The sequence below is a fragment of the Emydura macquarii genome, unplaced genomic scaffold (assembly GCF_026122565.2).
Source record: "Emydura macquarii macquarii isolate MOO-44397 ecotype Brisbane River unplaced genomic scaffold, CSIRO-AGI_Emac_v2 contig_3122, whole genome shotgun sequence".
NCBI lineage: Eukaryota > Metazoa > Chordata > Testudines > Chelidae > Emydura > Emydura macquarii.
This window is the reverse complement of record NW_027133259.1, coordinates 4,490,555-4,514,297: the sequence shown is the minus strand read 5'-3', so window position 1 is coordinate 4,514,297 and position 23,743 is coordinate 4,490,555. Positions and strand designations below refer to the sequence as shown.

The 23,743-nt window shown below is 42.3% G+C and overlaps 1 protein-coding gene across 1 annotated transcript in view; it reads right to left on the bottom strand.

Annotated features, from left to right (window-relative positions):
* ANO2 (anoctamin 2) overlaps positions 1 to 23,743 on the bottom strand; it is a 203,830-nt gene that overhangs the window by 94,058 nt on the left and 86,029 nt on the right. The window contains exons 13-14 of the mRNA XM_067531024.1: positions 20,892 to 20,974; positions 2,601 to 2,681 (exon numbers count right to left, since the gene is read on the bottom strand). Of these exons, the coding sequence (XP_067387125.1) occupies positions 2,601 to 2,681; positions 20,892 to 20,974 (164 nt within the window). The remainder of the gene's footprint in view (positions 1 to 2,600; positions 2,682 to 20,891; positions 20,975 to 23,743) is intronic.

The following is a 23,743-nucleotide window of genomic DNA, read 5'->3' as shown; positions in this document are numbered from 1 at the left end:
TGTGTGCTTCTCAGATCTGATCTATGGCCTGATTATACTTCATCTTCTTTTACAATGATTTTATTTCTAACCTACGATGCTGGGGGATCTCCCCTTTAAGCTGGTTAACTACCTTGTTCATCCTAGCCACAACTAAAATGTAATTTGTGCAGTATCACTCACTCTCTTATTCCCAGTTTTCACTTACTTTAAAGAAGAGAGCTGCACATCAGTTCCTTTATTCATCTATTATTGTGATTAATCGTTCACTTGGGATGCCCAGAAAACTGCTCAGTGCCTAATGGAAAAGCTCCCCATACTCTGTGTCTGAGCTCCTGTCTGGCAAAACTCCCTGTTCACACTGAACCAGATCCAATATCCATTAAAGTCATTGGGAATCTTTCCATTGACTTCAGTGGGTGTTGGATCAGGCCCATCAGGTGGCAGTTAATTTTAGCTGGCTGGCTGACTCATTGGCTACATTACAAGAACTCAATGATGATCTACAGGAGAGAACGGTAGTTAAGTTCCGTTATATGCGGCAAGATCAAATTTATTTGGCCAGGCCTGAATTATGGAGCTATCTCCAGTTCAGTCACTGTTTCTTTTCAACATATAAACAGGATAAAGAGTCTCGTTCAATCTCAAAATTGGCCACGTTGCTGAATACCTTGAGTTAGTTGTGACATGTGGCATACACAATATAAACTACATTTAGCCAAGAGTAATGCCAAGAGTCTTTAGGGATTTATGAAAGCCTGGGGAATAGACCTCAATCAGACTTTTACAAGAGGGGAATGGGAAGGAGTACTTGCTTTCAGGTCCGAAACAGCTAGAGAAAGCTAACCACACCTCATAACTGTAACTTTCTAGATGCATTTAAAGTAAGACCAGTGACACAGTATGCCAGTCCGCCAATGGTACCCAACACACATGAAATAACTACCCAGGCAAACCAAAACCTCACAAACCACTCCACAAAAACAAACCAAAAAACCCACAACCCTGCGTAAACGGCCGAGTGTTTGAGCATTTCCTCCAGGTCAACCAACTCAGGCTGTGTCAGATCAATGGGGTAGGAGATTCCATAGTCAAAACCATCCACTCAGAATGCCTTGTCTCCAGCCCCAGGCACACAAGTGGCAGTGTTGTCAGTTTGTGAGTCCAAGCTGATCTCAGCTGACTAGTAATGCATGGAAAAAGAGGCAGTCTTTAAGGGTACCCGTACACTGCTGCTGGGAGCATGCTGCCCAGCACAGCTAGGCCGAGAGGTGCTAGCTCCGCTTGAGATGGCACGTTAAAAATAGCAGGGTAGCTGGAGGTAGCAGGGGTGGTGGCAGCTCAGGCTGATTGCTCAGGTACATATTCAGGAGTTCCAGGAGGGTTTGTACGCTAGCCCGAGCCACTGTCCATGCTATCCCAGCTATACTGCTACTTTTAGCGTGAGCAGAGCTAATGTGTGTCTGTCTACTCATTCTGGGAAACACAATCCCAACTGCAGAGTAAACATACCCTCAGGGTGTGTTTTCACAGCCCAGTTAACTCAAGTTCTAACTCCAGTGTCATCCCTAATTTGACTCCCATCCACACGCAAAAATGTCTATCTCGAGTTAACCGGTGCTTTAAACTCAAGATAGCGAGGCTGTCAGCAGGCTGGGCGGAAGCTCAAGTGATGCTGAAGCTCCAGCTAGTCATGCAGAGGGGATGCAACAACTCAGGTTACAACAACACATTAGCAGCTAATCCATTCACATTGTGCTGCTAATCAAATCAAACCGTGTCACGCCAGGCTTGTTTTGAAGTGTGGATGCTCTCACTTAAGGTAGGCCGGTTCCAGGGCACTAACTCAAGTGTACTAAGGAGAGTTCACTGTTGCAGCAAAGATGACACACAAGACTTTATAGATCATAGGCAATATCTTGAATTGTACCGGGAACCCAGACTGGGTGTAATCTGCTCCAAGTCAGACTGCTCATCAAATGGGCCTCTGAATACTGTCTTAGACACCTGATCCTGCACCATTGTAATTCAATGGAAGTGTTGCAGGATTGAGCCTTATCTAAAGTTTCTGAGTGGTATCAAGTATTATCCAAAAAGAGTTCATCCCAACAATCCAGTCTGGAATATGCAGAAAGTGGAGCTGATTGGATTGTCTTTTATTTCAATTTTTAAAAATAGTAAAAATGTTGATTTATTTGCAGTTTTATTTAAAATGTCAAAAAAACGGGGAAAATGAAAATATTCCCCTTCCCACCTCCCTTTATTTTTACACTAGCTGTAATATAAAGTATCAAAGTAAGCTTTTCTTGTATGGTGGAGAATGGGCTCAGCAGACAAACACTGAAAGGGCAGAGTGGTACGGTCATACATCTGCTGTGGGACTGCCCCACTGAAGGACACTTCACCTGGAAAAATGTCAAACTCCAGGTCATTGATTCCACAGAGATGCATAGTACTAAGCCATCAGAAAGACACCCTATGAGACTGAATAAGAGGCAAACAGCACTAAGGAGACCAATCTGCAAACTGATCAGCAGAGCCAAACCAAGACAGATACAAAAATGTTTGCAAAATACAAACCAAACGCAAATGAAAAGTGGAAGTAAATCCATGTGTCTTACCTCATCTATATTATCCTCATTAGTTTCATTCTTGAGTTTTTTCTGTAGCACTTTGGTTTCATATTCTGGTCTGGGATGTTCCTGAAACAAGCCAAAACAAAATCAAAGTTATGGCTAAAGGTTTTAAAAGCTGATCACTTCCAGCCTATAAACCCATCGCAAATACATTGAGAGTTCTTCAGCCATGAAACACAATTAGTACACAGCTACAATCAACTGAGATCAAACACTCACAGATTTATCTAAATGGAAAAGTTAGTCAAATGTTTACATGTTCCTTGGTGCATTTTTGATGGTGAAACGGGAGAAGTAACATATTAAAAATAGTCTCCATAAAGCTGTGTACTGTACAAGAAGAAGCATTCTGTATATTGAGACTATTCACATTATAATATATAAGCAATAAGATGACAAAACTTCGAAAATAGCATAATCTAGACCATTAGTTCTCAATCAGATTTGGCTCCCCACCCACAAAATGGCCTCAAAATCATTCCACAAACTTTTGTGGCAGGCAAGGGATTGTGGGATTTGATTCATATGAAAATTTGTCAACCATTTTGTGGGGTTGCAGATCAAAGAAGTCTAGATTCTAGACAACCTTTTTTTAGTATATTAGCTTACACTTTAGAGCTAAGTACTAGCTTTTACCACCAGCAACACACTGCGGTGAATGCAAAAGTGTAAGATGGATGTTTGAGGCATTACTCCTGCGCAGGGCAATGTCAGGCTGAACACCTTCCTCAATGCTAGGAGGAAGGTGCACAGCACTTTTAAAAAAACACAAACCATTATTTACTACTAAAAAGTGCAGTGTGCATTCTTCACAGCAGCATCCCCTCTGAGAATTCGCATGGCCCAACCTATCCAGTTATGCCCATTTTAGGGGTCAGAGTGCCTCCCCCAATGCCAGTAAGCCGTGTAAAACTGTTACAAAAATGTATCAGCCTGGTCACAAAATCTATGTGCCCACTGTGACAATCAGGGTCCATATATCCCAGAGGGAGAACAGGGTTTGAACCCCAAAGAATAAGCAGCTGTATTAACTGATTGTATATAATGTTACTGTGCTATACAAATATGTTGAATAAGGTCTTTTATGAAAGCTTGTAATGTACTTAATTATGAGATAGGTATACAAGCTGTGGTTATGAATTTATATATTTGTGTATATAGAGAACTGTGCTAAAAAAATTCAGCTGCAATTCACAGCAGGACAGTAAGCGATCAGACAGGGAGAAGTATCTTCCAAGCCAGGTGTTTACATAAAACCAGACTCAAGTAACAATCCATAGCACAACCCAGGAAAAGACAATGATGTTAAAGTTAATGGAAAGGCATTGAGACAACTGGTGATTTATCCATTTTCAATATCTATAGTGACTGAAGGAAAAAAAAAACTATAAACCTTTTTTAAATACAAGGGGTTTGAAGTGAAAGGCAACCAGAAAATGAGGGAAAGGTTATAGGCAGCAAATTGTTCATGAAATGCTGGATCCCCTCCTAGAGTTAGGTGTACACTGGGAAAATGTTCACACACACACACACACACACACACACACACAACCCCACACAAAAACAAAAAACAAAAACAAAAAAAAGCATCTGACAAAGTGGGTTGCAGCCCATGAAAGCTTATGCCTGCAGAAATTAAATGTGTTAGTCTTTAAAGTGCTACGGGACTCTCATTGTTTTTGCTGTATACAGACTAACACGGCTACCCCTCTGGAACTGTTCAAACACAGTATTAGAAAAGTGAATGTATCTAATACAGAGCTGTAAAGTCTAAAGTTGCATCTTTATGTTTATTTACTGTGTAACTTGTATGTTTGCTCTCCCCTACAATTGTATCTTTGAATGTGTGGCTTTTCTGTTAAATAAACCTTTTGTCTATTTTTACCCCAAGCAGGTCTGTGTTGTGCAAACTGTGTGGAGTGTGTGCGCCAAAGTAAGCTGGTATCTAGGGGGCTGACAAACCAGAGGGAAAAAGTCCAAGTGTCTGCTACTTAAGAACTCGGGAAGGGAGGATTTGGGGAGACTCAGGACTGGAAGTGTTGTTAGAATCACCCTGCAAAGAGTAACAAGGCTGGTGGAAGCCAGGGTGAGACTTTGTGCGTCTGGGCAGGCCATGAGTGTCAGGAATCTGAGCCGTAGCAGCATAGCATTATGGCACCCCAAGTCAGGCAATGACCGAACCCTTTACTGGGCTGGGCAATCTTCAGAAAATAAGCCACTCTTTATCCTGATGACTGATGATATTATTAAACATGAGGGGAAAAAATGCTAACGTTAAGACTGAAGTCCAGACACTGGTTTGAACCCCAACAATAGTTTTTGTTTTGCATATTATTTTGTTAATAAATGTGATATCTATTTTTGCAGTTAAACCACTTGTAGGTCAAGTTAAGCTGTTCAGTGTCCCTGTATCTGCATTCCACTCATCCACACCTGGACTGAAAATCTAATATATCTTTACATAATCTTTCAAGGTGCCTTATCCCTGATAGAATGAACCGTAAGACCTTCTGGAATAAGAGTCTGTGTGTGTGTATGTATATACACACACATATATTACAAGTACATTACATCGAACAATGCATACTATACATTTAGAGATTTGAGCCTGATTCTGATCTCACTTACACTGATGTAAATCAGGAATAACTCCACTGAAATCAGCAGAGTTACATCAGTGTAAAACTAGCGTGATTCAGAATCAAGTTCTCTGTCTGAAAGTGGGAAGACTTTTAGAGGTAGGACAATAAGCTAGAAATAGTTCTGATGTCTTGAGGAAGGCCAAATGTCCATGTAGGGATAAATATGAATCCCATGATACTGGAGGTGGGCCAATACAGCTGCCAGACACTTATTGAAAACCATGTGAGCCAAGGTACTGTAAGGCCAAATAAATGCTCAGAGTGGAAAATGAGAATTCCCATCCTGAAAACAAAGAGCCAAATCCTGGAGTCCTTACTCAGGCGAAACTCTCTCTGACCTCTCCAAGGTTTGCCCCAAATACACAATACAGAGCTATCCACTACGTAATACAGCTGAGAATAAGGAATAACCTTTGTACAAATCAAAGACAAACAGATAATTGCCCTATTAGAAAGAAGGAAGTATACAGTGAACAGAACTCTTCTTGAATTTCTCCTTGCTTTAGGACGAGATTTGTTAGAGAATTTTATAAAGCACCTATCATAAACACATCTGGGATCCTGAACAGAAATAAATAAATTAATACAGTCCCAGGACAACAGACCAGAGAGACCATCAACTAAAAATGAGACGGACAAATGTGTAATCTCATAAGAAGAGTCAATGAGGAGGGAAGGTTAAAATGATCAAGGAAATGCTGAGCATGAATTGAAAGACCTTGCACCAAAGCTTTGAATACAAGCAGACAGGGAGTGTGATAGACCCCTGTAGGAAGGGAGTTCCACAAATGGGAACTCTGAAGACCCAGCTGCCGCCCAAAATAAAGTTGGAAACTTGGAACAATAGGAAGAAAATTCCAGCTGCTCTCCACTGTGAGAAATTTAATTATTGCATATGAAGGATGAACCTCAAACACCTATATTTCTTGGAATGCTGATGTGGAAATAAAAGTCTGGGGCAAGATCCTCATTTTTACTATGGCCTATTTGTCAGTGGAATTTCAAGGAACTTTAAGGGCCTTTTACACTGCCAGGATGATATAAAGGGACCATATGAATAAGGCCTACAGTCTTTCTAATCCAGAGTTCTAGTGCAATTAAATTTGATTTGCAGAAGAAACAAAAAAGAACTTGAATAACAACCTCATGTTACATATTGCTAACAGCATAAATGGAAGGGTAGAAAATAGAAGCCACTGTGGAAATGGGAAGGAACTACTCTAACAAACTCATTCCAAAGCAAACATTATATAAAGTGACAGTCAAAACAAAATAAAGGGTTCGTATACATATACATATTATAGGACATTTTTAAAGGGCGCTCAACTAGGCATCCCATTTTATATCCATATTTATTTGCCGGTACAAATTATGGCATTTTTTATCCCTAGTTTCCAATTCAAGCAGTTAAATGCCCATATGCTATTGTCTGCTCCCACAGCATTGCATCCACAGTTATTTGGGGGTGTAAGTTTAAAGGCTGTTTTTTAAAATGTGGCTTTAAATTAGAAGGTTCTGATGAGGGCATCCCACGAGGCAAAATGAAACATGCTGTTCATACATACTACCTCTTCATTCGACTGAACTATTTGGGCTGTTGGTAATAGGATATAGAGCCTTTTACCGCTTGGTCATTAATTCAAAAGCAGCTCATCTTGACAGTCACAGATTAGTAGCTAGAATCTCAGGTTTTGAAACGAACCAGCTACAGGAGTCCTGAGAAATATGGTATGGAACATTTTCTTTCACATTATTTCTACTGTAATTGAAGTTACCACTGAAACAAACAGGCTGAAATATTTAACAGCCACTCTCCCGTCCCTGCAGTAATGCCCCCAATGAGTAGGGCAATCTTAGTGAATGACACGCTAATAGTCATTACAAGTATTGTAGCATCTGGTTTGTGCGGGACAATTTTTGTTTATGTCTTTGTATGTCTGAAGAAATATTGTCTATATCTTTTACTATATAAAACATCTGTTTGTTGTTGTTGTTGTTGTTGTTATTTATGTGTGTTGAGGTAGAGCCTAGCATCCCAGTCATAGAGCAGAAGCCCATTGTGCTAGGCACTGTGCAAATACAAAATAAAAAGACCATCCCTTCTCCAAAGAGCATATAAAATACTAGGTTGTCTCTTCCCTTGTACCGTAGTATTTGCTTTTGAAACTTATGATTTGTAGCAGCTGCCCTTGGCTGTTTGAGGCTGTGTTTGCTGGGCTTGTTTTTGGCATATTTCTCTCTATATTTAAGATTGAATACACATTGGACAGATTTTTGTTTTGTCTGACAAAGATTACATATAAAAAATAAAGTTTAGGATTCTCAAAAATAAAATGATGTAAAATAACTTTAATAAAACCATAAAGTTGATTTTGTGATCAGATATGTTGTGAGTTAGCAGACTAGAGCCAACTACCTTATGCCATTAAATAGGACAACTTCTCAGCTCTCTCAGTTGGATAAAGTACCTGATTCTAACCAAGATCTGGTTCATTAAATATCAGATTTTATATATTAGATTAAATATCATCCATTATGTACCATGTACCCTGAAATTTAGGGTCAGAGACATGTGGGGAAGGATTCCCTTATGTGTGAGGGAAACAAAAACATTTTTAGGACTGGTTATTTTAAAGCTGTTCTGAGACTTGGAATTTTAGATCAATCCTGGTGTATATTGGTGAATGGACAGTGCACCCAGGAGCCTGTCAATGTTGAACGCTAAATGCAATTTACTGCATAGTTCTAGAATCAGTCACAGGGATTGAATCACCACAAATGTCTCATAAACTGTTTTTATTTTGTGTCTCTGATACCACACTTGCACTCGGTTCACTCATCCATCTCCACTAGGAATTCTAGCATTCCAAGCCTCTGAAAACCTATTATACACCCACCATTTAAAAAAAAAACACAATTACTAAAATGCTTCCTTTTTTCTCCTAAATATGGAATTTTCCCCAAAACTATGTTGACCTGAGCTGCAGAATTGGCAACAGTCAATCTTGAAGCAGGAAAAGGAAATGCTAGCCATAGGGTGTGAAAAGGAGGCTCTGTACCTCTTGGGAGCTAGGAATCCCCATTCCCATTGCGATAAGGCATTTATTTCTAGTCCTGGTGGATCAGAAGATATTGGATTTTTGACATAGGACATCATATGGAGAATGGCTAACTACAATATTTTTAGACGTTTCTAATATTCATTACACTATATTTTTCTCTCCTTCCAAGGTCTGTGCAGTTGGAGTGCATAATCTTAAATTACCCTGGCTAATCAGCTGAATGAATGTTGAAAGCAGCTGGTATCAATAACATTTTTATAAAACTCTCTAAACCATTTTACACCATAAACACCAAACTCATGTTAATAACAATGTTTTACAACCCCACCCCATCATGTGTTATGCAAAGATATCTGGCCTGAACCAAAACAGAAGATCTAGACCTCTGTGAATTTTGCATTCTTAGAGAAAAATCAGCTGATTTTCAGAGGAGAGAACCTTCCTAAATGTAGATTTCAGCTAGGATTTTCAAAAGGGTTGAATGATTACATTTTAGAAAATATGGTTATGATGGGGTATACAAACCCCACACTGGGCCAAAGAGGTTAAAGGACTATACTAATTCCAGGTAGCCCTCCCCTTCCGGATCCACAGAGCATGCTCCAGCTGGAATAGTTGGTTTAAATGAGCTCAGAAGTCCAGATGGCAGAAGGGAGAGTGAACTGGCTGGAGGGAAGACAGGCCCTTCTCCAGAAAAATTACATGGAAAGTTGGACATGGAATGAGACAACAGCACTGATGAGTCCCACATTAGTACATTCTCTAAGCCCCTTTCCCCTCCACACACACCTTTTTGGAGAACTGGCAGGTGCTATAGGGCTCTACTCATTTGAACTCTGTTAAACTCTAGATTGGACTGTCCCATGTCCCAAGCTGAAAGAGATATAGGTAGGAAGTGGTCCAGGGCAGCAGACTTGGATCTCTGCTAGGCAGACTTGGCTGGTGTTGCTTCCCACAGGGCCTTGGGCTAGGACCCAGTAGAGAGGATGGGCCTATGTCCCTCTACCATATCCCACTTGAGAGCTGGGCCCTGAGGAAGGCAGAGACCATGACTCTTCCAGCCTAAGGGCAAGGACAGGCATCTTTACATCCCCCTTTGTGGGGAAGGATACTAGAAATGAGGTACTTTAAAGACTAGGCCACCAGGCTCCCCCTGCCCTCCCGAACACCTTATACAATAGTTTATTAATGGACAATTCACAAAGAGCAAAAGTAGTGACATTTGTCAAAAGTATTGCTACAAACTATTCATCTAGCTTGAAGAGGGATAGACACACAGTACACACATGCTCACACACATACATGGTTACCTGTGAATAAGGTGAGGTCATCCCAAACTCACATGAATAAAACCTTATACTATACCACATCATCACATATTCTATTGAGGTGTGGTGTGGTATAAAGTTTTTATGGGCATGAATTTATGGTGACCTTGCATTACTCATGTAATGCCATGTGCACGTGAGAAAGAGTCATGTATAGACCACTGCACTGTTGTTGTACAAAGCAAAAAGACTAAAATAAAAGCACAATGTTAAACTACACGAAGAAAGTGGGTTTTAGCCCCTACAAAACCAGCATTAAGAGTACATAAATGTCGGTTTCATTTTATACACATAACTAGTGCAGTCAACACTGGCTGCCATTGATTTAAATAACATCACAAAGTATTATTTGCAGAGTACCAGAAACCAATACCTTTACTCCTGTTGAGAAGTATGTTACATTCAGGAATACTCCTATAGGTCTTACTGGGACCGATAGCAGAGAAAGATTCACCATACACCACTCTGGCAACATAAAAGGATCTTAAAGTGGGTATAAATGCAACTAAGGCCAACGTTAAGGCCCTTTCACATGTGTCTGAGTATAAAGGAGAATCAGGCCCATCATGAGTAGAAGTGGCAGAATGTGGCACATTAGGAAAAATTGTTCTTAACCCATATGCACTGGCCAGTTTCAGTGTGGCTGACTTTTGTAATGTGGCCCAAAGGAAGATCTGGATGGGGCTCAAAGGGTGGCACTTCCAGTCACTTCACAGCTACGGTAATCATAGACCATATTTTACATTTAAAAAAAGTTCTAGTCCCTACAGTTGCAAAGAAAACTTTGCAAACACAAACCAAATGCACAGCAATGCTGTGCTGAATCGACTGCAGACAGAGCCAGAAACAATAACTATGGGGGATGTGAACTCCTCCCATTCACCTCAATGGCCTGTCTTTCTTGTCAAAGTTTATTTATTTTACCAATGGAAGTGAGGGGATATGAGCCTCTCTCTGTCTAAATCCCAGGAGACATGAGAACAAAAACTTAAGGGCCTTCTAGTGAGGCAGAGATTATTTCAGTACCTCTGAAACAAATGTATGCAGGAAACCCATTTGATCTCCATTTGCACTTAAATACCCATCTTGAGTAACAGCACCTCAAAGACTCAAGAATAACTAGAGGGCAACAAACAGATCTGAGGACTTTAAGCAAATCACCCCATGGACAAACCAAGAGCCACCTGTGATGGAACAGAAATACGCAAAAGGAAAGGGAAGCAGTTTAGACTATTGTAGCAGGGAGACAGCTAGTGCGGAGTTAGGAATTACTGCTGCATCAGCAGCCTATGACACTTCTGCAGGCAAGCAGTCCCAGAAACTAATTTGGCATGGAAAAATGTTCAACTATATATCTTTCCTGACTAATAAATGAAATATCACATTCCTTGATTTGTCTAGCTTACAAGTGAAAACATGTTTAAAGTGTGCCTTTAAATTTAGTTTATAGAAGAAACAACAGCCAGTATCAGATAGTTTTGCCTAAGGCCTGAATGATAAAGTGTATTTCAGATTTCCTTTCTCAACGGCCCTAATAAAATCATGTCCTCCTTAATTTAAGCATGACATGATTAAGCGTAATGTTAAACAGCAAAATATCCAGTTGGAGTGACTTGTCTATATGGGGTACAGCAGGAATCCAGATTGGATTCAGAATCATTAAATAACTTTATTAATGGGCTGCAGGAAGCGGTTAATGGCAAGTGTGACAGAGTCAGACTAGATGGCTACTGGAGAGTGCTAGAAGGCAAAGACTCAGCAAGTTCCTTTTCCCCTGGTAGCTGAGCAGGGATTATCAAGATCCCATTTGAGCGGATAGCAATGGACCTGGTAGAGCCCCTGGAGAAGGTAGTCCGAGGCCAACAACACATACTTGTTGTCCTGGACTATGCCACCCGATACCCAGAGGCCATTCTCCTATGGAACACTGCCTCTAAGATGATAGCAACAGAGCTAGTAAAAATCTTTGCCAGAGTAGGACTACCTAAGGAAATCCTGACAGATCAAGGGACCCCCTTCATGTCAAAGCTAATGAAGGACTTATGTGTCCTGCTTCATATACGGGCCCGGTGGACTTCTGTCTACCACCTACAGACTGATGGCCTTGTAGAGAGGTTCAACAGGACCCTCAAGGCTATGATAAGGAGATGGGAAAGACCGGGATACTCTGTTGCCTTACCTCATGCTCGCCATCCTGGAGGTTCCTCAGGCCTCAATCGGGTTTTCCCCCTTCGAGTTATTATATGGGTGACACCCCCGGGACATATTAGACATTGCCAGGGAGATTTGGGAGGAAGAACCAAACCTGGGGAGAAACATAACTGACCATATACTACAAATGAGAGACTGAATAGCCCGAGTCACTCCCATTGTACGAGAACACTTGGACCTACTATAACCGCCGTGGGAAGGTTTGACAGTTCCATCCTGGAGACCGAGTAATGGTACTGGTACCTACAGCCAAGAGCAAGCTCTTGGACCAGTGGCAGGGGCCTTACGAAGTAGTCGAACTCATGGGAGAGGTAAATTACAAGGCGCAAGGTAAATTATGGGTCGCCGGAAACAAGAGCAGGTCTACTACATCAACCTCCTGAAGCTTTGGTGGGCCCAAGAGGCATGTGTAGTCACCCCAGAGACTCTGCCTCCGGAAAACAACCCACATGAACAGGTGAAGATATCCCACGACCTAACGCTGGACCAACAGGTCGAGGTGGCCAAGATGGTCAATCAGAATCGAGATGTGTTCTCAACAAAGCTGAGATGAACAACAGCAGCCTACCACCACATCATCATGAACCCTGGGGCCAAGGTAAGAATAAAGCCCTACAGAGTCCCAGAGGCAAAAAGGGAGGAAATCAAGGCCGAGGTAAATAAAATATTAGAACTGGGAGTGATTGAAGAATCCCAGTGGTCCAATCCGATTGTGCTGGTGCCTAAACCAGATGGCACCATGAGATTTTGTAATGACTTTCACTGACTGAACAAGATTTCCAAATTTGATGCATACTCTATACCATGCATAGATGAATTAGTTGATCGATTGGACAAGGCCCAATTCATGAGCACGCTGGATTTGATGAAAGGGTATTGGTAGATTCCCCTAGCCAAAGAAGCAAAAGAAAAGACTGCTTTCTCTATTCCTGAGGGTCTATTCCAGTACACTGTCCTCCCCTTCAGACCACATGGGGCCCCAGCCACCTTTCAGCGCCTTATGGACAAGTTGTTGTGCTCCCATGCCAGCTATGCCGCCGCATACCTGGACGATGTGATTATCCATACTCCAGACTGGGAAACCTACCCGGGAAAGGTGGAAGCAGTATTGAATACCCTGAGGCGGGTGGGCCTTACAGCAACAGAAACAGGACAATCCAAAGCTAGAGAAACATTTTTCTCAAACCCCACAATCTGGTATGATCGAAATTCACTTAACATGGAAGAAAAACAAAGAAACAGTTTGACAGGCCTGTACCCACTTGTATATTCAGGACACCTCTCAGAATTCCATATGAATTTAGGGCCTGATTTTTAAAAGTATTTAGGCACTTAAATCCCAAAGATCCAGTGGGAGCTAGGCACCTAAATACCTTTAAAATATGGCCCTTGCTGTATTTATTTATTATTTTCAAGTTTTTACTTACTTTTTCAAGGTTATAATTTTTCAAACCAATTATCAATAGGTTTCAGCCAGTGCCCAATACTATCTATTATGTTTGTAGGTGTACAGACAGTACAAATCTTCTGTAAGTTTGTACAGTTGCCAGCTGCTGCTCAACATCCAGACCTTGCAGAGACTTCTTTCTCAGACTTTTATTGCCAAGATACTTAAAAAAAAAAAAAAAAAAAAAAAAAAAGACTAACTTTATCTCTGATGTAACTCTAATAAAGTCAGAGAAGTTGCGACACAGATTAATCTGGCCCAGTGCGTGTAAAGAAGCATAATTTCACAGAAAATGAAAGGCCCAGTGAGGCATAACACAAATATATATTTCAGTGTAACCCTCACAGCATCTCTCAACTCTCAAGTCTTTTACGGTTGTTTTCCTGCCTGCCTCTGATTTCATTACACATATCCCAGATCCATTGGAAATGACTTGTTTAGACTTCTTTTCCCTGGCTCCTTCTTAAAACACCATGGTCCCCAACCTCACCCTGTTCCCATTGCATCTCAGTCTACTCTCTGATCCTGCATGCTCCTCTGCTGCTATCTCAGAAGACCTGACCTGATCTATGCCTTGATTTTCTCTAGTCCCTATCCTCCCTAATTCTTTGAAAGCTTCATTGGCATAATTAAGGACCACATTTGTATAATATGACATCAAGGTCTATTTTAAGGGGAGAGTTGACATGCAACAAGATCCTTTATAAAAATGTCTAAAGGCTCAGCAGAAACTGTCCCGTCTTCTGCATGTTCATGAGAAATGCCAACAGCAGACAAAAGAGCTGTAAGAGAAAATGTCTGTAACCTCGATTGAGACATGTGCAGCATTTTGAGTTTACGACAAGTGAAAGGATCACAAAACTTTTCCACTTAAAGTTCTACATAACTCCTTCCCCCTAATGATTTCACAGTGCTTTGCAATAATGAGTTAAGCCTTTGAGGTTTATGAAATTATCTCCATTTTACAGCTGAAGAAACTGAGATGCAGGAAAGTGAAGTGGCTTGCTCCAGTCTGTAGCAGAGCCAGGAACAGAGGTGTGCTGTCCTGGCTCTCAGTCTTGTGCTCTACCAAGTAGAGAACTAATTATCTCCCAGACAGTTGTATGTCCTGGTAGACATCTGACATTCTGCACAGGACAAGCAGGGAGGAGCCTGTGGTCTGTGGACATATACCTGGCCCAGTATATAAAGCTGTATTTTCTGTCTCCCTTTATCATACTGCCACTGTATCCTGCAGAGCACATGGAGTGTTCCAGACAAAGTCATTCCTTCTAGAAGATCTGAGAGACTAGCAGAACTCATATTATCTCCTCCCATCCTCCTGTGTATAGTTTTTTGATAAACTAACACAAAATATCATCCTGCAATATAAACTGAGAGTACTGGGCTATCCACTTCGCATCAGCCACCTTCCCACCAAATCAGGCCAGCTGAGAATAGTCTCTAGAACTGTGCAAAAAATGTTGCTTTGACTTCCAACTTACTGAATATCAGCATTGCTTCAAGCCTCCACCTGAGAAAACTCTGGAGTTCTCCATGGAATTGTCTGCCTTGAAACACAAGCCTTTGGTACCTAACATCCCTACACGATCTTTTGTAACTGTCTTTCATTCTGGGTTCCCCTCCAGGCAACCGACTACCCAAGTATCCCATAACCCTCTACCAGTGAGTTTAGTTGGCATCCTTACATTGCTTGATGAAGTGTAGGACATCCATTAGTGCAGGGATGCTGAATCTCCTATCTGCTCAAAAGCTCTGTTTTCTACGATGTGTTGTACAGAATTAACCTTTCAGCTGCCAATGGGCCAGAACACCCTTCTCCCTTGTTTAAATGCCAATATAAATTATACGGTCACTGACCAATGCTCAGGGTTTGGATCATTTCCTGTCCAGTCTGATTTCAACAGTTCTGATGATCAAGTGGACAAGGATGGTGTCTCAGTTGGTCACAAATGTTAGCACAGGATAGTTCAGGTTTTACTAGTCAGATATTGAGCCATGTGAACAGCACACTGCAGATGAGATTACTGGGTGTGATATTCTAAATTTGAGCCTGCCTAAACCTGAGTTATATCTAAGCCTGAACATGCATAAACCTGATGAGTTATCCCTGGGCCAGAGGGTGTGATGAGTCATCAGAGGCAGTTACCTGCTGGTCTTGTGATGGGCCCCACGCCATTCAAGCAGGGTTTAGTTAATTCACAGGGTAGGACCCACCCAGGTATACAGGATCCTAAGGAAAGCAGCCTCTCCAGTTTGCTCAACATGACTACCTGGCTGGGAGTATTCCCAACAGCCTGCCCCTGCTCCTGCTTCTGCTCCAGATCCAGCTGGCCCTTGGTTCCTGTTTCTGCTGCTGCGCCAGTTGGCCATTGCTCCTACTCCTCCTCCAGCCATGTCTGGTTCCACACTAGCCAGAGCCTCTTCCTGCCTACATCTGCTCCTACTTCAGCTGGCCGCCAGCAAATCTGACACTAGGCAGCTTCAACAACTTTCTCAAAAGACATAAGCAAAGCTTACCGTCAGCCACCATGGCCAGCGTGGTTAGGGTAACTGACATCAGAGTGTCCAGCAGTGAGACATGGGGATTTTGCTGACTGGGAGAAGGTTTGGAACAGAGCTGCTTTCCCAGTCTCTGACTGCTTCATTACTTGCTGCATGAATTGTTGCAGAGTCCACTGAGCTACGTTAGCAACTTTTCTTTGTCTGTCACACTTCCAGCTCCATCCAACAGGGTTTGGTATCCCACAACCTCAGGTGCTAACTGCAACAAGTCAAGGTGGCCAAGGCTTGGGATCAGGAGAGGGAAAAAACAAACCCAACCAATTTTGGGTGCAAATGCTTGCAATAACAATCAAAGGCTTCTTCCTGGCTCTTCTTCCCCTCCTCCCAAGGAAATCTTGCTCCCAGAACCATCCAAGTTCAGAGACAGAGAATGACCTTCCAAAGCAATCTCGCCACTTTAATCTCCAAAATTCTTACAGAAGTAAGTAGACTAAGACTTTCATTTATGAACAAGAGAATCAGCTAAGCTGCAGTCATTCTTTGGAATAAAAACAACGAGAGTCCTGTAGCACTTTAAAGACTAACAAATTTCTGCAGGCATAAGCTTCCATGGGCTGCAACCCACTTTGTCAGATGTCTGATGCCCACGAAAGCTTATGCCCACAAAAATTAAATTTGTTAGTCTTTAAGGTGCTCCAGGACTCTCGTTTTTGCTGTATACAGACTAACACAGCAACCCCTCTGGAACAATTCTTTAGAATGTTTTCTTTGTAGAACTTCTAGTTCTGAGTGTGGCTGACTAGCACTGACGACAGATAAAACTTTCTTACAAGTTGGATCCCATGTTTTAGAGCCACAGAGCTAAATCACCTCTGGGGTAATTTCACTGATTTCAATCAAATTACACAAGGGATGATTCGACCCATACTACTCAAACAATAAACTATGAGTTTTTAAAGTTCTGGCACTGGAAATAGCAGTTTCAATCTCCAGTCTAACAGGAGAATGAAAGAAAGTTCCAGTTGTGTCTTTTAACTTGAGATATTTGTGCTCTGCCATTTCAAAGGTAACTGGAATAGAACAAAGGTGTTACACATCTCCCTTACCCCCTGGTCCAGAAGCATGGGGATGGGTAGTGGTAGCACATTTTTAAGAGCAGTTCTAAAGTCTGCCCTGGTGTTCTTGGAAAAGTGTGAAGGGATGGTCTTACCATCCTTTTCACAAAGAAGTTTGAAAATGAGATCCACTGGAGAAGAGTCAGTAGCTCTGTAGTCTTCAGTCCTAGAAAGTCCAAAAAACATGTAAGAGACCGTAAGAAACTCCTCAGATTATGATCCCTTCTTATTAGCATTGTCAGAAAAATCTCCTTCCTCCTTTCTTTTCATGCTGGTTTGGGTTGTGAATCCATCTGGAGAAATCAAGGCCCGGCAGTGCCTTCTTTAAGGATCAAAGCACCAATAATGCTGAAAGAGATGCCGGGGCTCAAGCAATATTTTACCTTCATAACTGATGCAGCAAGCCCAGAGGGGCAGGAACTATGAACTGCTAAGCCTAAAGGTGCCGGGGCTCAGCCCTGGCACAAGTTAAGCCCTGCTTTGACTTAAGAAGAATGGAAACAGGGGAGTTGAGTTGAGCTGAGTTGACAAAGGCAGAAGCCCAACAGGTGTTGAAAGAATTCTGAGGTATATACACAGTTGGGAGATAGTTTCACAACGGTGAGGTGTGATCCTCGCCCAGTGCAGGCTTTGACTTGTGCTTGTAGGAAAGAGTGTCACTTTGACCACTGTGCTGGAATTGAGAGCTGGAGGGAATTTATACCAGGATTTAGAGGATTTTGAAACATCAGAGTGGCCCTCTGACTCTGGTGCATAGGGGACTCGCAAAGGCATTTTGATTGTGTTGAAAACCTGCCATGAGACTTATTCAGTAAGTCCTGCACTGAAACAGAAAACTCCAATGTACAGTCACAAGTACCAGTGAGAAACTTCACTCAGTTCTGCCACCGTCCAGGACTTCACCCTCAAGGTCTTCCAGGCTGAGTCAATCAGAATTATAAGACATTTGAGGGATGCTAACTAAAGCATGATGAGTTCTCCACAAGCCATGATGACTTGAGGCAACATCTGGAAGCAGAATTTGCATTCAGGAGCATTCTGGTTCATCACAAATATTAATTATGAGCATCTGTGACTTTCCGGTCAACTCAGGGCACTGCTTGAAGCCTGATGGGTTGAATCTGAGACATTCTGGAAAAAGGAATGCACGCACACACACGCACGCAAACTGCCAGGACAAAGGCTGATGGCGCATTGAAGCCTCAACATACATTGTTGTGGATACTAACATATGATTCGTAACAAAAGCAGACTCCATTGCTTTTTTCCCCCCACTAGAGATATTATACTGCACTAAGGGACACTTTGTATTATTTATGAGAAAGCTGTGGCATATTGACAGAAGCAGAAGTAATTGAAGAGACTCTTCTGTCCGTTTGTTTGTTTGTTTTGTCCTTGGAATTAAATTAGTAATTACAAAAAAATTCTTTTTTTTTTTTTTTTCTGGTATAATACCCTGTGATCGGGCTTACCGACCCCTCACAAAGACTAAGGGAGTGATGGAGCAGTACTGGGCCAATTAGACCCCACCCCTCAGCAGCTGCAGCGCATGCTCCAAATGCAGGACCTGCGTTCAAGGGGACTGTGGCCATCGAGCAGAGAGAGAATGAAGAGGCTGTCTGTAGCAAGTAAGCCAGTTAGCGGCTTTTGAGACAGAGGAATCTGCAGGAGAAGGGCCTGGACTATGGGTCGGGGTCTGACCCTTTTTTCTCTCCCCTTCTCTCTGAGAAGAGGGGAATAAATGGACACGGAGAAGGAAGTGGGTAAGGCTCTACTGATTAATTGAATCTCGAGACTTGTTTGAGCAGCCCTCTGCTGGGAGGGAAGCAGAGTGCTGTGATCATGCCCCAAATTGAGGAGAGAACAGGGGAGGCTGCTTCGGGGAATCAGCTAGAGGGGACTGACACACTCCTCACTCCTTCCCCCTTGGGTCCTGGGCTACGACCCAGTGGAGAGGGAGGGCCTGGGTCTCTCTACCCTTCCATCTCCCTTTTGTTTGACCTGGGGATTGCCGGGGAATTAAAGACTATAACAACAGCCAGGCGCTCAGATTGCCTGGCCAGGCCATCCCAGGACTTCACGGAGTGTCTGAGCTCTGGCTGCCCACTAGGCCTGCTGGACCCTTCAGTGGAGCCCACTGCATACCCCAACAAAAAGGATGCAGGGACTGCCAAGAAGATTCTTCTAACCAAGGAAAGAATCAAAGAGAAAATTGCATCAAAATGAGCACTGCAGCTGCAGAAGAGAACGCCACTTTACAGCTGGTCAAAACTTGTGTCTACTTTGGCTTTGTGACCAAACGAACATTTTTGTGGATAGCATCTGCAGTCTTTGGAAATTTTCAATTTTTCATAAGAAAACCAAACACTGAAAATGTCTGTTCAACATTCACCTGTGTCCCCCACACCTGCTGCAATGCCTCATGGGAGTTGTAGTTTGGTTACCACCTGTCCCCATTTTCCTTAATGGGCTGGGCACTGCAGCTGGTCTACATCTCCTATGAGGTACAATCATCATATCATGCACCATGGTAGTTCAATCAGAAAGGAGACGGCAATGCATTGTGGAAGATATAGTCCTGTCAGGTAGTTTGGGCAGTTTTTGGCTAAAAAGTTTCAGTTTTCAACTGAAATGCAAAAAACATCAAAAAAACAAAAATCAAAATGGTCCACTGAAAATGTTGATAAAAATTAAAATGTGTTCATTTACATAAACATTTGGGGGGGGAGGGGGAGAGAAGGGGGAGGAGGCGATTTCCAACCAGCCCTGGTTGTCAAGAAGGCTAATGGCATATTGGGCTGCATTAGGAGGGGCATTGCCAGCAGGTCACGGGAAGTGATTATTCCCCTCTATTCGGCATTGGTGAGGCCGCATTTAGAATATTGTGTCCAGTTTTGGGCCCCCCACTACAAAAAGGATGTGGACAAGTTGGAGAGAGTGCAGCGGAGGGCAACCAAAATGATTAGGGGGCTGGAGCACAGGACTTATGAGGAGAGGCTGAGGGAACTGGGCTTGTTTAGTCTGCAAAAGAGAAGAGTGAGGGGGATTTGATAGTGGCCTTTAACTACCTGAAAGGGGGTTCCAGGGAGGACGGGGCTAGGCTGTTCTCGGTGGTGGCAGATGACAGAACAAGGAGCAACGGTCTCAAGTTGCGGGGCGGGAGGTCTAAGTTGGACATTAGGAAAAAGTTTTTTACTAGGAGGGTGGTGAAGCACTGGAATGGGTTACCTAGGGAGGTGGTGGAATCTCCATCCTTAGAGGTTTTTAAGCTGAGGCTTGACAAAGCCCTGGTTGGGATGATATAGCTGAGGTTAGTCCTGCTTTGAGCAGGGGGTTGGACTAGATGACCTCCTGAGGTCCCTTCCAACTCTAATATTCTATGATTCTATGATTTTTGTAGTAGAAAACAAACTCAGGGCTGCAGTGGATACATGCTCTGCTGCCCCCACAGCAAGTGTCACCCAGTACAAGAGCTGACCACTTTCAGCTCAAGATTTTCCACCATGGTTTCATTCAGGCAGCCCAGACCAAGTGTGCTACTCTGACATGTTACAATCCTTGACACTGAGCATTTGTGTTATCAGGAAAAAAGCAGTAACTGAATGACATATACTAACAGGAGGGATCTGTCATCACTCTACTACTAACCACTATAAATGAACATGGAAAATTTAAATTAAGAATAAACTGCTGTCAATCTTCTGATATAATTTTCTTCCACATTCATTATTAAAAATGAACCAGCACACTGAGCCCAGTCATAAATGTGCAATGATTTCTTTAAAGATACCTTGATACTCAAAATTGGATTTTACAAAATGATTGTAACGGATTCCGAGTGCCTCCATCAGTTATGTATATAGTAATAAACCACCTATCTATTTACTATATATTTATATATATACTATATACATATACTATATATTTTCAGGTTTGTAATGGTAAATATATAGAAAAGAAACTTACTTCTTCCTCCTCTAAGCCAGTGAGATCCCAGAAATAACTTAGTCTCATCTGTAAACGTTTCCAATGTTCCAGAAACATGGTAGCTTAAGGGAATAACAACAAAACATAGTTAGATTTTAACCTATAAACTCAATATATTGTTTGGATTTCAGTATTATCTACAGGCCCAAGTTTTGTGAAAGTCCTAATGTGCTAGGAGCTGTACAAATACACAGTTAGTTCTTACCCCCAAAGAGCTTAACATTTCATAGAGTCATAGAGTTTAAGGCCAGAAGGGACCACCAGATCATCTAGTCCGACCTCCTGTATTTCACAGGCCACCAACCCCACCCAGCACCTACACACTAAACCCAACAACTGAAATTAGCCCAGTCTAAACAGAGATGACAGACAATGGGTGGGAGAAAGAAAGTATTACTGTCATTTTACAGATAGAGAAGAACATTTAAGGGGCTTGCACAAAGGCACTAGGGGATTCTGTGTCAGAGCCAGGATCTGAATCCAGATCTGCTTTTCCAACACGAGCATCTCTCAACGCACCTGGTGCCATTTATGGATTCAAAATATATTACATTAGGGAGGCAAAATCCATATCTGAATACTCAGCCACAACTACACTCGTACGCCAATAGAAGATGTGTAACTATTCCCAGTCCATCAGAAATAGATGAAGAAGTTAGAAATAGGTTACCACGGAAAAAGGCCCTGAGTACATAGAGGTAAACTGAAAACCTCAGCAGTAGTCCTGGGACACACCATAATGGCACTGACGACGCCTTTTATTCTGGAATGTCTAACAGCGGTATAGTGGAGCATTTTTGATCCATTTTAACCCAGCCATGTGAGGTTTTAGACTCAGAGGGTATGTCTGCATCATAATTAAACACCCACGGCAGGCCTGAGTCAGCTAACTTGGATTAACGGGGTTTGGGCTGTGGGGCTGTTTAACTGCACTGTAATCATTTGGGCTTTGGCTTGAGCCTGAACTCTGGGACCCTCCCTCTTGATGGGCTCCCAGAGCGCAGGCTCCAGCCCGAGCCAAAATATAACACCACAGTTTTATAGCCCCACAGCCCAAGCCCTGCGAGCCCCAGTCAGCATACAGAAGCCAGCCACGGGTGTTTAATTGCAGTGTAGACATACCCAGAATGATTCTCCCATAAGCAGCAGAACACAAATTCGATCACCTGCCTTTCTTTTGCTTTTCCTTGACATTTTTCCTTGGTAGTATATGCTGTGCTGCTTCCACTCTCCTCATGATTAGACTCTTCTGCCCTTGTTCCCATACTTGTTGCTTCTTCTTGACAGCCTGGTCTCTTGTTGCTTTTGACCTACTGACATCTGTGTTCTGAAACAGTAGGTACCCCAACCCAAAAACTGAAGGACTCATTCTCTACTGGATTGTACAATCCATAGGCATTTCCATCTGTGCAAAATAGGTGTGCAAAAGTTACTAAATCAGAGTAGTATTTTACTCCCACTATGCTCTCGCTTTGCACGGGTGTAGATAATTGTACAAGGTGCAAAGCAGTGGAGAATTAGGCCCAGATTCTTTTGACTGTGGTCACCTTTCAGGTGAATGCCAGAGTGAGGTAACATTGGGAAGAGTTCTGGTGCCCATGCTGAACCACATAACCTCAGACTACAGAGATGAGCTGACTGTAACATGCAGGATCTGACTGAATTCTTATATGATCTTACACTGGGCTCGCCCAGACTTTTAGTTATGGGTGACTTTAGTGTCCATGCAACTTCAGAGATGTCTCAAGATCTCATTGCTGCCAAACCAAGCATGGGACTATCCCAAGTGGTTTCTCACTCAAAATGTTCTCTCTGACATAGCTTGTGAAATATGGGAAGGAAGGAAGGAAGAAATCTTTTCTTTCCAGCTGTTTTCCTTCAGTGAACTCTATTGCCGAAGAGATAATTCTGCCTGATGCCAGACAAACAAACATGAAAAATACACTACTGACAGATGGAACAATCAAAAGACCAAGTAAAAATCATGCTTCTATGTCATATGGAGCCAGATTTCCAAGTATTCAGAGAAAAAATGTCAAATGCACAACATCCAGAATTAAGGCCAGATTTTTCAAAATATCTTAGTTCCCATTTAGGCACAAAAATGAGAGGACAGATTTGCAAAACGAGTCTGGTACCCAATGTACTGAGCTGTTTGGAAAATCTGGCCCTGATTGTGGAAATTCTGCTCTTCTGAAAAATCTGATCTACAGGGGACAATACATATCACATTCTCTGCATTAGTCCTCTCACATTATAGGAGGCTGCTCTGGAAGAACTGTCAGACAACAGAGAACATTTTGAACATGTGACTGACAGTACACATAAATTAAGCCCAGATATTCAAACAATTATTATTATTTTTACTAATCCCTTATGGAGAACACAGTTCAAATAAGAACCATGTTTAACATGTTCTGAGGGTTTAAAGGACTTTCTGGAATAACTACAGCCAAAAAACACTTGATTTTGTAGGTGGACTTGAAGCTTCCTTCCCTGTTTAGCTCCAGGAGATGAAAATGATAGCATTTACCATAACTCAATTTTAATTCGTTGGGCTAGATGCACAAATGGTGTAAATCAGCACAATGTAAATTGCTTAAGACGCACTGTTTTACACCAGCTGAAAACCTGTTCCATTATGTTCAACTCTCCTCCTTCTTCTGAAATTGCTTAACTGCGAGCGGAAACTTGGCATCTCAGAATATCAATGGCTATAAGCACAATTAGCCAGGGGCAATTCTCTTGTTTTGTGTCAATTCTCAATGAATACGGGGCATTGGCAAATGGAGTCGTTGGTCTCATGAAGATATTTAATGAGGCATCACACC